Genomic DNA, 14,758 nt, shown 5'->3' with positions numbered 1-14,758 from the left:
GTATTGTGTGGTTTTTGTAGGCTTGTAATAACCAACAGTGCTGCAGCTCTTTGTTAGCTGGCAATGCTTCTGGTCTTGAGTGAGTCTTCATTAGAAAGAGTGGGGGTTCCCCCCGGAAAAAAATCAAGAGTTTGCAGAGGGGAGAGAGCAAGGCAGCACGGTAAAACCAGACTGTTCAAGCGTGTCTGAACTTTGCTAAGCCTAACTTTTTGTTTAAAAGAAAAACTTGAAGTAGTCTTGCACTTTAGAGCTCTTGCCATGTGGGAAGGATGGGCTTCTCTGCGTGCACACGCACACCCTGCCCTTGTCACTGGACCACCAGAGCTCTTGCTGTTTGTGTGTGGTGTTGGAATGTGTGCGTCCTGTATACCGATGGAGAATTTAACACGCTTCTATAGAGAGGGATATGAAGATGATTTCTAACCTTGACGAAGCTCATGTTGCGCAGGGCGTGATCTTACTCCACAATAAAAGCTTACCCCACAGTGATGGTTGTAATTTTTCCCCAGTCACGTAGTCAAGAACCCACCAGTGCTGGGGCCGAGGTCATGCTCTTGCTGGACTCCCTGAAATTTTGGTAGCAGGCTCCTTTTTGGATCTTCACTTTGTATGGTTTCAAGCATTGAGTAGTCCCATGCATTGGAGGAATATTTGTCTTCGTAGTCTAATTCAGCTACAGAAGCCTGGGCTCAGTTCAGAAACTTTTGGATAGTTGATCTGCACTGCAGAAGAAACTGTCCTTTCCAGCTCTCAACTCCATGGCTCTCCCACTACCTCGTGTAAATTTAACACGTGTATTGCTAACTCCTCCATTAACTTCTTGCTTCCAGCTGAATTCCTCAGTAGTACGGTTTATTTCACTAATCCTATCTACATCAGTAAGATGACCCTTGCTATTAATAAGAAATAAGTATTTATTTCTCTAGGGTGGGGGGAATTGTGCTTGTTCGCAGGCCTGGTTGAACTCAGTTATATTTATCTGAATATTAAAGTTGCTTTTGACTAGACTGTCTTTTCTGCTGTTTCAGGTATTAATGGAATGAAGGGTTGCCCGTCCTGTAGGTAATTGTTGCAGGGCTTTATATTTTAATTGTTCTACTGGCTGTTAATTGTAACTTTCTTTTTAATGAAAGGATTTTGAGTGAATTTTATCACTATTTCAATGAAATTGCTTTCCCTTGTGGCGTTCTTCATGTTTTCTCAGTTGCGTTTTCTTCTTTCCCTTGTAGCTACATTGAGAAGTTTACGGACTTTCTCCGCCTCTTTGTGAGCGTCCACCTACGAAGAATCGAATCCTACTCCCAGTTCCCCGTGGTTGAATTTCTGGCACTGTTGTTCAAATACACTTTTCATCAGGTACAGCCCTGAAACATCTTTTCCTTGGTCTGTTCTCTGTTTTGTTGTCTTGTACAGCAGGGGTAGCTTGTTTTCCCCAGTGAAGTTGATACCTAAAGTTAGCCCAGAAAAAAAAACCAATTAACTTGTCTTACTGGCACTTCCCCAGTACTGCTGGGGACTTGGAAATGGCTTAATGTGCTCTTGGGTTTAGTTGGAGACAGTGGTACATGTAGTTACCTCACAAGAACAACTTGTCTGGGGTTTAACTTTGCTTCTGCTTTTATTTTTTTTTGCTGGTCCTTGGAAGGGACAATGTCATCTGGAAAAATTTCTCTAGCTTGCTTGTTTTGTGTTTGGGGATGCTTTTCTTTCTCCTGAATCTGCTGCTTTTACTGTATCTGAGGCTTTCCTTGTGACTTAGTATTAAAAAACCAACCCTGTGGCTTTTGGTACGTGTTACCTTGCTGTAGAAGCTGTCACAGTGCAACTCAGCCCTATTTACCACCACATATGAATAACGACAAGGAAGCAGACTTATAAAACGCTAGCAGCAGCAAGCCATGAGACGGGTTAATGCTGAGACCAGCCTTGTAATTCCTGGGTTCCCACCTTTGTGCTAAAGCTCTTGTTCATCTTTTAACAGCTATAAATCTCTCCAGTGACCTCCTAGAAATTTTTCAATAAAGCAAGAAGTTCTCCTCATGGATTGAAGTGCATGCTAACTTGTATTTTCATTGTGTGAGACCAATCTTACCATAGGTCGTGATATTCATTGTGAGTTTTGGTGTATTTCAGCCCACCCATGAAGGTTACTTTTCTTGCTTAGACATCTGGACGCTCTTCTTGGACTACCTGACTAGCAAAATTAAAAGTCGCCTGGCAGACAAAGAAGCAGTACTCAACAGGTAAGCAGTCGGGAAGCTGTCAGGATGTGACATGGTCACCATGGAAGGACTGTGAGAGAAAAGCTATTGCTTACTCCAGTTTCACATGTGGTTGAGTCCTTTCTTTTTCTAAAACTGTAACGTGTAAAAAGTGTAAACTTCAATGTTTCACATTCATTCGAAAGAATTCAAATGGAGCAAGTTAGGGTAGAAAACCTGTCACATACATTGTGTGTGAACCTAGCAGCCAGAGGAAGTCAAAAATAGAACTGTAACGTGGTTTAGCAAATTTTAGAGCACACTTTAGCACATATTAGAGGAGGAAACCACAGAGTAAGTTGCCTAGTAAGTGTTCACGCAGCTCATACAACTAATGAACTAGGAGAAATTTTTTATTTAATTAGGATTTTAAAATTCCTGTTTAAATGGAGGATGTATTTCTGAGAAGTATTGATGAGAATGTGTCTGGAAGTTAAAAGTTCCACTTGATTACCTGATGCTAGCTGTATCAGTTGCAACAGTGGTTGGCAGCTCTTCCTTTGTAGATGCTGTATCCTGAAATGGGTGGCTCTCTTTTGATAAAAGTCCCTTTGCTGCCATTTTAAAAATCTGGTGAATATACTGGTATCTTGTTCGAGTTTTGGAGGCTTAAAAGTGCCATGGCTTGTGCCATATTACGTTCCGCTAAGTGCAGAAGGAAGCTGCTTTCCCTTGAGCACGCTAAATGTAAGTGGTTGGTTTTTGAAAGACAGCCTGGCATCATAACCACAAAGAACAAATGTGGAACTAGCTTACACCAGACAGCTCTCTTCCTTTCAGCATGGGAACAATGTTGTTTTAATTTCTCAAGTAGCAGGTATTTGCATTTGAACATTGTTATAATTTGTTCCTAATTTGCTGCTCTCTGCCTAATGCTGTTGAACTCTGCCTTGGCGTTCTGGGCCTCTTCTTCACCTGGCTAGTGTGCATGTAATGTGTGTTATCTTCGTGTCAAATAGTTTGTTATGGGGAAAATTGAAAAGAACAATAGCTGTCTCTCTAGGAGATATGTTAGACTATAAACAAACAAACAAAAAAATCATGTAAGTGGTAAGCTTGTACTGTTTTGTCAGAACTGCCTGTCCTTAGTGACAGCTTTTATAGCTACAACTTCCTGCATGCTCTCAGACGTGTAAACGCTGCAGTTCGACAGCCTGGGAGTGGTTACACCGCAGGAGCGCAGATGAAGTTTCCTGTTCTGTGGTTTGTAAACTTTGCATTTTGTACACATTACAACTTTTACTACTGGATAAATTGCCAAATCCAGAGTTACGTCATGTGGTTACGGAAAAGATGGTAATTCAGCCACCTTGCAGCTGTCAGCTGCTTAGCTAGTGGCACAGCTGACTAGTCTGACACTTGGATTGCATCATGCTCTGAATCTCTGTTAGTGTGTGCTAATGCCTGATCTCACCTAGAAAAGAGCATGACTTTTTGCATGAGACCTCAGCTGATTTGAGAAAGGAGGTTTTTAAAACAATCAATCAAGCCAAACCCCTTCAAAATCCCCAAGCTTTGGCATTGTGTTGCCAGGAATGATTGCATGCTCAGGTGGCCCTGTGTTGATTTTGCAACTTGGCGTTATTCTTAGGTGATCAATGAGCAGGATGATCTTCTGTGCTCTGAACCAGCTGCATAGCTCCTGAGAGGTGAAAAAGATATCTTTCAGTGACATGCCTTTGGTGTTACAGTGCAAGTGGGAAAAGTGCTGGCTCTGTTTCAGAGGACAAGGGCCTGAATTCATTTGCCAACAGTGCAGGGAAAGAGGATAGCAGAACAAATAGCCTCAGGGGAGGTCCCCTTCTGAGGTAGGCAGGAATAACTTTGCCCTGTTTCATCTGTTCCTCATTCGCTGCCCAAAGAGCAGAGCACCAGACAGGCTGCTGAGGAGCAGTTTTAGCAACAAGAGGCTGTTGGTGCCTCCTGTTCATGTACATCTGCTATTATTCCTGGCAAGCCACTCCTACCTTTCCTGTTTTGAAGTCTTGGGCTGCTTCTGTTGCTTACAGACCTCCCTTTCCCTTTCAGAGGTAGAGGGATATCAGATATTACCAAGGCTCTTTCCTTGCAGGTAGCTTGTGATCTGAAATTACATGATACTCTCAATCCCAGGATCTGCTTGGTGTTTCCTCAACAAACCTGTAAAGCTGTGCTGCAGGCTCTTTGCAGTGGCTCGCTTTAAACTGTCATCTGTTTTACATATCTTCTTCGCTGGAAGGACTGTGGGCGCAGCAATCTCTGCAGAATTATTTTATCAGACCCTTGTTCTGTTTTCTCCATGGTCATAGGTACGAAGATGCCTTGGTTCTGTTGCTGACAGAGGTGTTGAATCGAATCCAGTTCAGGTATAACCAGGCACAGCTGGAGGAGCTGGATGATGAGACACTGGATGATGATGTAAGGAGCAGAGTTGAACAAGGACAGCTGCAGGTCCAGATATTAACTCTTGCACTGGTAACACCTAGAATGTCTTTCCCAGAGCTTGTATTTCAGAGTACAAGCTAGACAGCTGCTGCTTCACTCATTTTATGTGGGATTTGAGGTTTAAAGCAGCATGAAATGCTTTTAACAAAAATGTACTTGGTCACACTGAAAGCATATGACCTTTGTTTTTTAACTTGGTTCTTATGGAGAAAAAATATAGATACTTATGTTCTGATTATCAGAGGCATTAGGTGTCCATGTCTGATTGCTTTGAGATTTAAATGCTGAAATATCTCTGAGACAAAAGCTTTAAGCTGTATATATTGTTGGTGCTCTCATTTAAGCTTATTTCTCCTAAGTCAGTACTGGTAAACATCATCTCAATACTGATAAATGTAAAAGTGGAGTAGGTGGCCAAAATGGATGAGGCCAGAGCACTGGAAGGGCAGGTGGTTCTGCGTAACGGATGCTTGTCATCTGAGCAGTAACTGTGCTTTAGGAGTGAGCGCTTCTGGCTTGTCACTCCAGGGAAACATGCATGCGTGCCCAAAGCATGGGTTGGCAAAATTATTCTCCGTCAGGTGTCTGGCAGCATATGAGAATCATAAGAGCAGTATCTGTTCAGAATCCGTGTGTCTGCAAAAGCCAAGCTCTGGAAAGGAGCCTAGCTAGTCCCAAGCATCAATTAAGACCTACTAGTCTACAAAAAGCTATCTGTTTCCCTCTAGAAGTGCTGTGCTTACCTTGGTGTTTCTTCTCATAGCAGCAGACCGAGTGGCAGCGGTACTTGCGCCAGAGCTTGGAAGTGGTTGCAAAAGTCATGGAGCTCTTGCCAACTCATGCCTTCTCCACGCTAGTAAGTAGCTATCCAGACCAAAAGTGCAATGTGAAACCAGCTGCCGGAGTTTGTTACAAGCTGTTTGATAGCGGCCACAGTGCCAAACAAATAGGGCGATTCGGTTTTGGATGCAAAAACTTGGCAAGGAGGAGACCAGAAATTGAAGGAAAAATTTTGGGGTTTTGGCTTTGTCAAATTTCTTGGTGTGTTTTAAAGAGGGTAATTCAGTGACCATCTAAGTCCTACTTGCTGGACACTAAGCTCTCTAGAAATTCCCATCTTTCAAAGTGTAAATATTTGACAGCAGTCCTTCACTGCTGTTTATCTTGGCCTTTATATTAGGAGGCAGTGCTGTGAATTGGACAGATGAGTGTCATTATTAGGGTTTTAAGGAGGGTGAAATCTTTGTTTAAATGAAAGGCTAGATACAGATGCTGAGAAGAGCACTGGTAAGTGCTTCTCTCCAGCTAGTGCCACTGCCGTTGCTGGAATCGGTGTTGTAAAAGTTGCCTGCCTTTGTAGCACTATAACGGTTTTTGAGGAGGAGATCTTGTAAGCCAGTGGAGGCCAAAATTCAGAGTAATTGGTGCCTTTTCTCTGGGTGAGAAGAAAGGCAAGTATAGCAGTGGGATCTCAAAGCAAGTCTATTAATTCTGCTGGAGATGCTGCATATGTCTGAACCATATTCCCAAGAAGCAGAGAAAATTGAGCCGCTGCAGAGGCAGAAGATGCCTGACCTGAACTGCTTTTTTAATTGATATTTTTATTTAAGAAACATTATGGCTTAGCTAAGCACTAGGAGCATATTACTAGAAACCAGATCTGAAGTAGCGAGCAAAGTAGTCCTCATACGAAAGTAGAAGTTCCTCTGCAGTGTGGTGGCATGGCATGAGTCAGCGAGAGGCAAACAAATGGAGCAGCAGTTTCAGCGAGCACAGTGAGCATATGGGTCATATGGTGAAGAGCATGTGGCTTCCTTAAAGTAACACATTAACGTGAGGAAGACTGTCTGGTTTTTTAAACAGTTCTCCTCCTGCAGTTAGACAAAGGTGCTCAACTGTTAATTAGGCACAGCCTGTTAGAAACTTCATAGTGAGTGCTTTCCTTGAGCCCTGTGCTAGTTCATTTTTGTACACTGGATAATCTGGGAGATGCTCAAGCAGTTTCATGTGCTTTTCACAGCAGTGTGCAGTGCTGTTGAATGCCGTGGCTAGTCTATCAGTAGCAAATAATGAAAACAATGTATAGCAGCTGCCATTTCATCTTCCAGCGTGGGACAGAGTAAGGCTGCAGTTCCCTGTACTGACGGATGAGTGAACTTTCATAAAACCAAGCACTTCAAATGTGGTGACTTTGCCAATAGAAATTAAGTAGAACTATGCCAGACTGAAAGGCTTGGAAAATATTCTTTCAGGTGGGATATCTACAAGGAAAAGGTTAGTGTGCAGTTTTGTCCTGTATGTGTACAAACGCATTCAGGCACAAGGCAAATAACCCCCTAATAGATACCACTGAAGTACCTTGGCTGGCCAAATGCTGCTTAGAAGGTTTTCTGGTCTCGGTTTATAACACACTCCCTGTGATAGTGTAACCTGTTGCTCAGCTGAAGTATCACCAGGATCAGGCATGTTTGCTGTCGGTCCTGAACGATGGAGTTAGCCTAACACTCTGTTCCCAGACCAGGATGCATGACGACTGTGGTGTTTGCTCCCTTGGCTGTTTTCCCTATGGGGCTTCAGCTGCTCTTGATGCAGCCTGCAGCTTGCCGGCAGTGCTGCAGTACTTCCCTTCTGTACTCCGTTACAGAGGCACTGAACTCAATTTCTTTGGTTGAAGAATATTTTGATAGCTGCATTTTGAGAAGCTGATCCTTACGGGTGAGGTGGATGCTGTGCAGGCTTCCTGTGCTCCAGGCTCTGCCTTTCCCCTGCTCTGTTTGGTCTGGGTTATACATCCATCTGTGTATGCATACTGGTGGCATGCTGTGCCATCACTTATACTTGACAGACCATTATCTTGTTAGGCTGATTGCTGGTATTTGTGGGAAAAGGAGAGCTACCACAGAGAAGTGCCTTCAGGGTGGTGATCTTCGTTGTTTTCATGACAGCTATCAAGACGTGAGAAGCCGTGGCATGCAGGATCAGCCCAGAACCTGGCAACTTGCCTTTTCTCAAAATGTCTTTTTGAAGGCTCTAGGGAGAAATAAGAAAACTGTGCTCTAACGAGTAATTAGTAGTTGGGTGTTAACTGTCTAACAAGCCCCCAAATCATGCTCATTTCTTGTCTCTTCTAGTTTCCAGTTCTGCAAGATAACTTGGAGGTGTATCTGGGACTCCAGCAGTTCGTGGTCACTTCAGGGACAGGTAATAACCACCGTCCAGCACTGCAGTCCTCGCTCTTTGGATAGCTGATTGCAAAAATACTCTAGACCTGCTTTGGTGTTGCTTCTTCTGTATTCCATTGAGGATCTGAACACATGTATGGTGTCTAATGGCTCAGTAGTCAAACTCTATTAGATTTTTGTCTACTATTGATGTGATTTATTTTTTTATTGGTATGGTTCTTCCCTTGTTCTAGTACTTGAGATGAAGATACCCTATGTGTTAAGAACAAGTATGCAGCATTAAATACTTGGAGAGATAATGGTTACTTTTTTCCTCCCGCTAAAACTTATTTCAAGAAAGGTTGCGCTCCTGTTTGCTTTGGGCTCAAATCTGGTGTGAAGTTGTCCACCATAGGAGCATTTTTATTTAGGCTTGAATTAAACCCATTGTGAGTCAATGAGAAGATGAAGTATTTAGGATGTAGTAGTAGTTTCTGAAGACTTATCTAGCTGGCATTTCAGGAGCTTTCATGTATAAAGTAGTTTACAAAGATACCAGTGCTCTCAACTGAATAAAAAGCATGAGAGTAGCTTTGTTGCTCCTTCCTGAGAAATAAGGAAAGTAGTAGTAGTGAGATCTATATGAGGGAAGATCGTAGCTAAGGTTATATTTAAGTTTTCTGGTATGACCAGTAAAGGAATCTGTTAGATATTCAATACTGCTATACATGTGTTGTGGTTTAACCCCAGCCGGCAGCTAAGCCCCACAGAGCTGCTCACTCACTCCCCCCGAGTGGGATGGGGGAGAGAATCGGAAGAGTAAAGGTGAGAAAACTCGTGGGTTGAGATAAAGACAGTTTAACAGGGAAAGCAAAAGCCACACGCACAAGCAAAGCAAAACAAGGCATTCATTTGCTCCTTCCCATGGGCAGGCAGGTGTTCAGCCATCCCCAGGAAAGCAGGGCTCCGTCATGTGTAACGGTGACTTGGGAAGACAAATGCCATCACTCCAAACATCCCCCCCTTCTTCTTCCCCCAGCTTTATATACTGAGCATGACGCCATATGGTGTGGGATATCCCTGTGGTCAGTTGGGGTCAGCTGTCCCGGCTGTGTCCCCTCCCAACCCCTTGTCCCCCCCAGCCTGCTCGCTGGTGGGGTGGGGTGAGGAGCAGAAAAGGCCTTGACTCTGTGTCAGCACTGCTCAGCAATAACGAAAACATCCCTGTGTTATCAGCACTGTTGCCAGCACAAATCCCAAACACAGCCCCGTACTAGCTACTGTGAAGAAAATTAACTCCATCCCAGCCAAAACCAGCACAACATGGCAGAATGGTGACTGTTGTATAGATAATTCAGGAAAAAATACTTCCTAGGTCTGAAATGATCCTAAAATTGGATAAGCAATGTGTAGGTTTTTAATGCTGTAGCAACAGTCTGTGTTAGAAGCTGTCATGTGGACTGGCTGTTTAGACGATGGGTCAGAAGTAGCTCAGATGCAACTGGGGATTCAGAACTGGGCGATGGTATGCTGGTGCCAATGGTACAAAATGGCAGGCTTGTTGATGAAAACTTAATGCAAGATTAAATGGGGACAGTGGAAAGAAAAACAGTTTTTCTTTGAAACGTGGTGTTGCAGAACATGTTTGCTTTTTTAGTAAAAGGTCTGGAATGTTTGGAGACGAGATATACACAACCGAGCGGTAGGACAATTGCATAGGTAGTAAGACTGGCAAATCTAGTTATTGGTATGTTTCTTGTATCTGAGAAATATGAAAGTAAATAACCACACTTCACATCAAAAGCAGATACACTCTTGTTCCAAATATGCTTCTGCTGCTGGAACACTTACGGCACTATAGCCAGCAGAGGGAGTCCGGGTAATGACCTCTGCAGAGCTGGGATTGCTTTTTGATGTCAAAAGACAACCAGAAAGGCTCCTGTTTATATAGGTATTAATACCAAATAGAAGAAAACTAAGCATGTAAAAGGCTGAGCTAGTTGGTAACATCCGTTCCAGCCTTTCAAGAGGAAATTTGAAGTGTGGCAGTCAGAACAGTTGAACTTGTCTTACTCAGCTTGAGTATTTCAGTCACTTGGACAGTGCTCCGATTTGAACTGTGACCTGCTGCCGAGCTAATTTAAGAAGAATGCTTGTAATGTAATTAGAATAAACTTTGCATTTCCTGTAGCTTTGTAATAAGGTTTCCCATCCCAAAGAGCTGTATTTATTAGTCACAAGGGTATGTGTTTTTTCTTGCACAAGGTTTTTAAAGTATGAGTTTTCAGACTGCTAGGCTCTTAGTCAGTGGCTGTTAGCACGAGTGATTATTTACACATAGGTCTTTTGGCTTCATTGCTGATGAACCATAATGTCATTTCAGGTCACAGGCTGAACATCACTGCAGAGAATGATTGCCGCCGTTTGCACTGCTCCTTGAGGGACCTGAGCTCCTTGCTGCAGGCCGTCGGTCGTTTAGCAGAATACTTCATTGGGGATGTGTTTGCTGCCAGGTTCAATGATGCTCTTACAGTGGTGGAGAGGTAGGTATGGGGGGGGGGGAGTTTGCTGTCCCTTCACCGGTACAAGGAGCAATTGTCACCACTGCAGTGAGTGTGAAAACCGAGGTTTCTTTCTGCTTCCCCTTGTTACGATTAAATTGAGATACAAAGAACTCTATGGTCAGTACCTTAAGTGTTACATTCATCAGTGCTAAGTTTCCCAGATGGCTTTCTAAACCCTTAACCAAAGAAATAACTAATAGGAGGGATTAAATAAAATCAGTCACTTGAAAAGGTTGAGGTACTCGTTCTCCAGCATCTGCATTTGCGATGCAAGGAAATGGGATGTAGAGTCCGATTACTTCAGAGTTGTGTATCTCAAAGCTAAATCACCAAAATCACTTTTCTTAAATGAAAAGCTCTATGAAAACTGAAAGGCAGACATCATTTGATTCTTCACCTCCAAGAAACTTAATTAGCACACAGTTGCAAATTACAGAATTTCAAGGGCTTTACACAGCTGCCTTGGTTATGTTTTTTCATTTCCATGCAGGAACATTGTACTTGTTCCATCTTATCACAAACAATGAAATAGGCTCTAAATGATTTTCAACTCAATGGTCTAAATCTTGTCTACGTATTGGCAAGTCTGTGTCAATATTTAGCTAAGAGCTGCATCCAGATAAGATGTTCAAGTGGATTTGTACATGTGTATATCCATCTTACAGTCCCTTTATACTACCATATATGTGTTCGCTTCCAGGTTGGTAAAAGTAACGCTGTATGGATCCCAGATTAAACTGTACAACATCGAAACTGCAGTACCATCTGTATTGAAACCTGACCTTATCGATGTGTGAGTATGAGAGATATATCATACTATATATATATACACACTGCAAATGACCGTATCCAGATTCGGTACCTCCATGGGGTGGTGGAAGCATTAGATCTCCTAGATCTGGTGCTCTAACCACTTGCTTGGCAAATGTTCTGAAAAGCACATTTCTAGCTAGCAGTGCTTGCTAGCTAACCAGCTGACACGTTCTTTTAGCTGTCAAGGCTGCTGCCAGCATTTTGGAGCACTGTTTCCTCAAATTGATGTACTGAGGTTATTTAAAGGAAAATGAAATTGTGATGAGAAGTAAAAATGCTAGTTATACTAGCTCTAAAAGCAAACTGTTATTTTGCCCTGTACCAATGGCTGTAAAAGCTTCGTTCTTCTGCAATATAATTAAATGGTAAAATAAGTGTTACAGCAGTGGTATTTTAAGAAATGGATCCGCTGTCGGTATGTAGCTCCAGTTTATGGATTTTTTGCTACGAAAGTCAGATCTATGGCTCAGGTAAAAGATGTTTTTCCTAGTACAGGGTTTCGAGTCCTTGGCTTCCAAGACAAACATATGCCTTCCAGCTATGCAAGCCATTTCTGAAACAAATGAATGCCTTCGATCCAGAAGTTGACATTAAGTGAAATCTTGATGCTGCTAGTAATCCAACACCGCTCTGTGACAGCCTTTTAGAGACCTTCCATTCTTAACGGTTGTGTACTACAAACCTGTTTCCCGCCAGCTGGCGTTTTGTGAGCAGAATTTAAGGTTATCCTTTTGAACGCATCAAGTTGTTCTAGTTTGTGATTGCATGTGTAGCAGCTCCTGGAAAACCCACGCTAGATTTTTATCGTATAGGTCCCTGGATTTCTCCTGATAATCCCAAGTTACTAGCACTGAGTTTTGTGCAGACGATGTTCTTTTAATGGTCTCTTTCCTTTTCTGGTTTAAAATAATTTGAGAGGCTTTTTCCATGATCTGTTAGCGAGGGGGTTTCATCCTTTTCTCTGTCCCACGTCCCTGAAGAAACTTGTGATCCGTTTTCTAATGCTAGCGTAACAAAGGTACATTGTCAGACATTTGGAGGACACCTGTCTGTGTGATCCCAAAGAAATGTCCCGACTCAAAAATCTTGATCCGGTGCTGTGCCAAAAGTGTAATTATAAAGCGTGATATAATCAACTGGTAGGTTGACTAAAAAATTGACCGTATCAGTTTATACCTTTGAATTAATACTGTTGCTTAATAGATGAGTCCGGTTACAGCACACCTTTAAATATGCCTCGAATGTACAGGGTCCAGGACAAAGAAAAAAATTTTAGGCCACGTAGCTAACATAATCGCAAGGAATGCACCTGTTCTCAGTTAATGGAAGAGTGGGAAAGAGTTTAGGCAATAAATACGCTAAAGGGGGAACACAAGATATTAAGGCAAAGCGTTGATTCAAAAAAACCCCTTCAACCTGCTGTTAAAGGTAAGATTTTTTTTTTTTATTTAAATAGACTTCCTTATTTTTCCCCACTGTGCATAAACCCGCTGGACTTGCTGACAGAAGCAGAGGTGTTCAGGAGCTGGTTGATGCAGACCTGGGAGTTGCCTGCTGTAGACGACAGATCTTAAATGCAGTCACTACGTTGGGGACATGTGTATGTGGGAGAACCTTTGTTTTTCGAGGGAATATCAGTGCTCACAGACTACTCTTTTCAATAAAATCTGCAGAATAGGGATTGGTTAGATAGCATCCTTGTGATTGGGCAACGTGTTTTATAGACTGACAACCGTGTGTGACTAATGCCAGAAGATTTCTATAAGATAATTACCTTCTGTCTCCCCTTGCCCGTAATCAAGTGGGCATATGAAATGAATCTTGTGCTGCAAGTCTAGGGAATACCTGTCTAGGTATTCATAGAATCATAGAATCATAGAATCATTGAGGTTGGAAAAGACCTCTAAGATCATCGAGTCCAACCATCGACCCAACACCACCATGTCCACTAAACCATGTCCCTAAGTGCCTCATCTACTCGTCTTTTAAATACCTCCAGGGATGGGGACTCCACCACTTCCCTGGGCAGCCTGTTCCAATGTTTCACCACTCTTTCAGTAAAGAAATTTTTCCTTACATCCAATCTAAACCTCCCCTGGCGCAACTTGAGGCCATTTCCTCTCGTCCTAGCAGTCTAGGAGGTGGCTGTCGTGGCACTTGCCATTCTGCAGTCTTTCCAACTGTGTGAATTCGGGATTGCTTTCCATTTTTCTGCCTGTTTCTGCAGAGAGCTGAGAAGTCTGCAGAATCAGAATGCCACTGTACGTTGCTTTTAGCTTTAATAACAGCACAAGACTTTAAGTCTAAACAGAGATCCCAGACCTCTTCAGGTGCTTAAATACGATGTTAAAGAGTTCTGAAAAGAACCAAGGATGCCATTTTGCAGTCTTTACCTGATGCTCGCTGGCCCAACAGTCCTCCCTAGCTAGTGTAGTACAACTTTAAAACTATCTTCTCATCACTGCCAGTGAAACTTGGGTTATGATTAAGTTAGACTACTAAACGATTTTTAAAGACAAAACTGCCGGCTTTGAGAGTACCAGTGTTCTTTCCCAGTATGCTGTTGAAACTACCCACCGTGCTCAGGGTTTGTGCCCTTCTGCAGCTGTCCTGCTTGTGTACCTTTTGTCCCGTGTATGTATCTTACCCTTGCTCTGCTCCTCCGCAGCCACGCTCAGTCCCTGGCAGCGCTGCAAGCCTATGCGCACTGGCTCGCACAGTTCTACAGCGAAGTTCACCGGCAGAACCCGGAGCAGTTCATCTCTCTCGTCTCCACCGCCCTGGAGGCTATCACTCCCCTCATCAGCTCGAAGGTACCTTCCTCAGTGCTGGGCTGAGGCTGGGCTTCCACCTAGAGCAGGAGACTGCTGTTGCGTTCAGGTGTTTAACGGTCTGCTCTGGACCACACTGTGGCTCCTGATGTGAACCAGTCTGGGAGAGCTGGATGTCTGTCTTCCAGAGCCACAGCAAATGTCTCATGTAAGGTGAGACCAAGAGCAATTCTGTAGGACAAGCTAATACGAGAGTAAGCAACTTACAGGCATATAAACTCAGTCTAATGGCTTGAAAGCAGGGAAATTTCTCTCTTCCACAGTATTAAGGGAACTGACTCGTGCTCCGATTGGCAAATAAATACTATAAACTGTCTTGCTTGCAAAAACCTGGTAGTGGCAGCTTGCTGTGCTGTCTGACACCAGTGTTGCACCGTATGGTTCTGTGTGGTGGTGTTACTGGCCAGCCTGACCGTGTGCCGCCTCTATTTCAGGTGCAGGAGAAGCTGCTGCTGTCTGCGTGCCACCTGCTAGTCTCTTTAGCCACCACAGTGCGACCGGTGTTCTTGATCAGCATCCCAGCAGTACAGAAGGTGTTCAACAGGATCACGGACACTTCCGCTCAGCGGCTTCCTGATAAGGTGATTTGTCTCAAACATTGAAGAATGTAGATTAGATGCTTGGGAAGCTGTGCCTCAATTCTTACTGTAGTGAGGTATAACCTCAAAAAAAAAAAGGGGGGGGGGGAGGGGGGGGCAGGGGTT

At 43.3% G+C, this 14,758-nt stretch overlaps 1 protein-coding gene across 1 annotated transcript in view; it reads left to right on the top strand.

Annotated features, from left to right (window-relative positions):
- XPO6 (exportin 6) overlaps positions 1–14,758 on the top strand; it is a 40,852-nt gene that overhangs the window by 16,297 nt on the left and 9,797 nt on the right. Inside the window, exons 7-15 of the mRNA XM_009277406.1 lie at positions 1,230–1,356; positions 2,134–2,243; positions 4,550–4,658; positions 5,449–5,541; positions 7,817–7,886; positions 10,230–10,389; positions 11,111–11,203; positions 13,892–14,036; positions 14,489–14,635. Coding sequence (XP_009275681.1) covers positions 1,230–1,356; positions 2,134–2,243; positions 4,550–4,658; positions 5,449–5,541; positions 7,817–7,886; positions 10,230–10,389; positions 11,111–11,203; positions 13,892–14,036; positions 14,489–14,635 — 1,054 coding nt within the window. The remainder of the gene's footprint in view (positions 1–1,229; positions 1,357–2,133; positions 2,244–4,549; positions 4,659–5,448; positions 5,542–7,816; positions 7,887–10,229; positions 10,390–11,110; positions 11,204–13,891; positions 14,037–14,488; positions 14,636–14,758) is intronic.

This window comes from Aptenodytes forsteri, unplaced genomic scaffold (genome assembly GCF_000699145.1).
Source record: "Aptenodytes forsteri isolate BGI_AS27 unplaced genomic scaffold, ASM69914v1 Scaffold26, whole genome shotgun sequence".
Lineage (NCBI taxonomy): Eukaryota > Metazoa > Chordata > Aves > Sphenisciformes > Spheniscidae > Aptenodytes > Aptenodytes forsteri.
The sequence above is the reverse complement of the archived record's forward strand: the minus strand, read 5'-3'. Positions and strand labels throughout refer to the sequence as shown.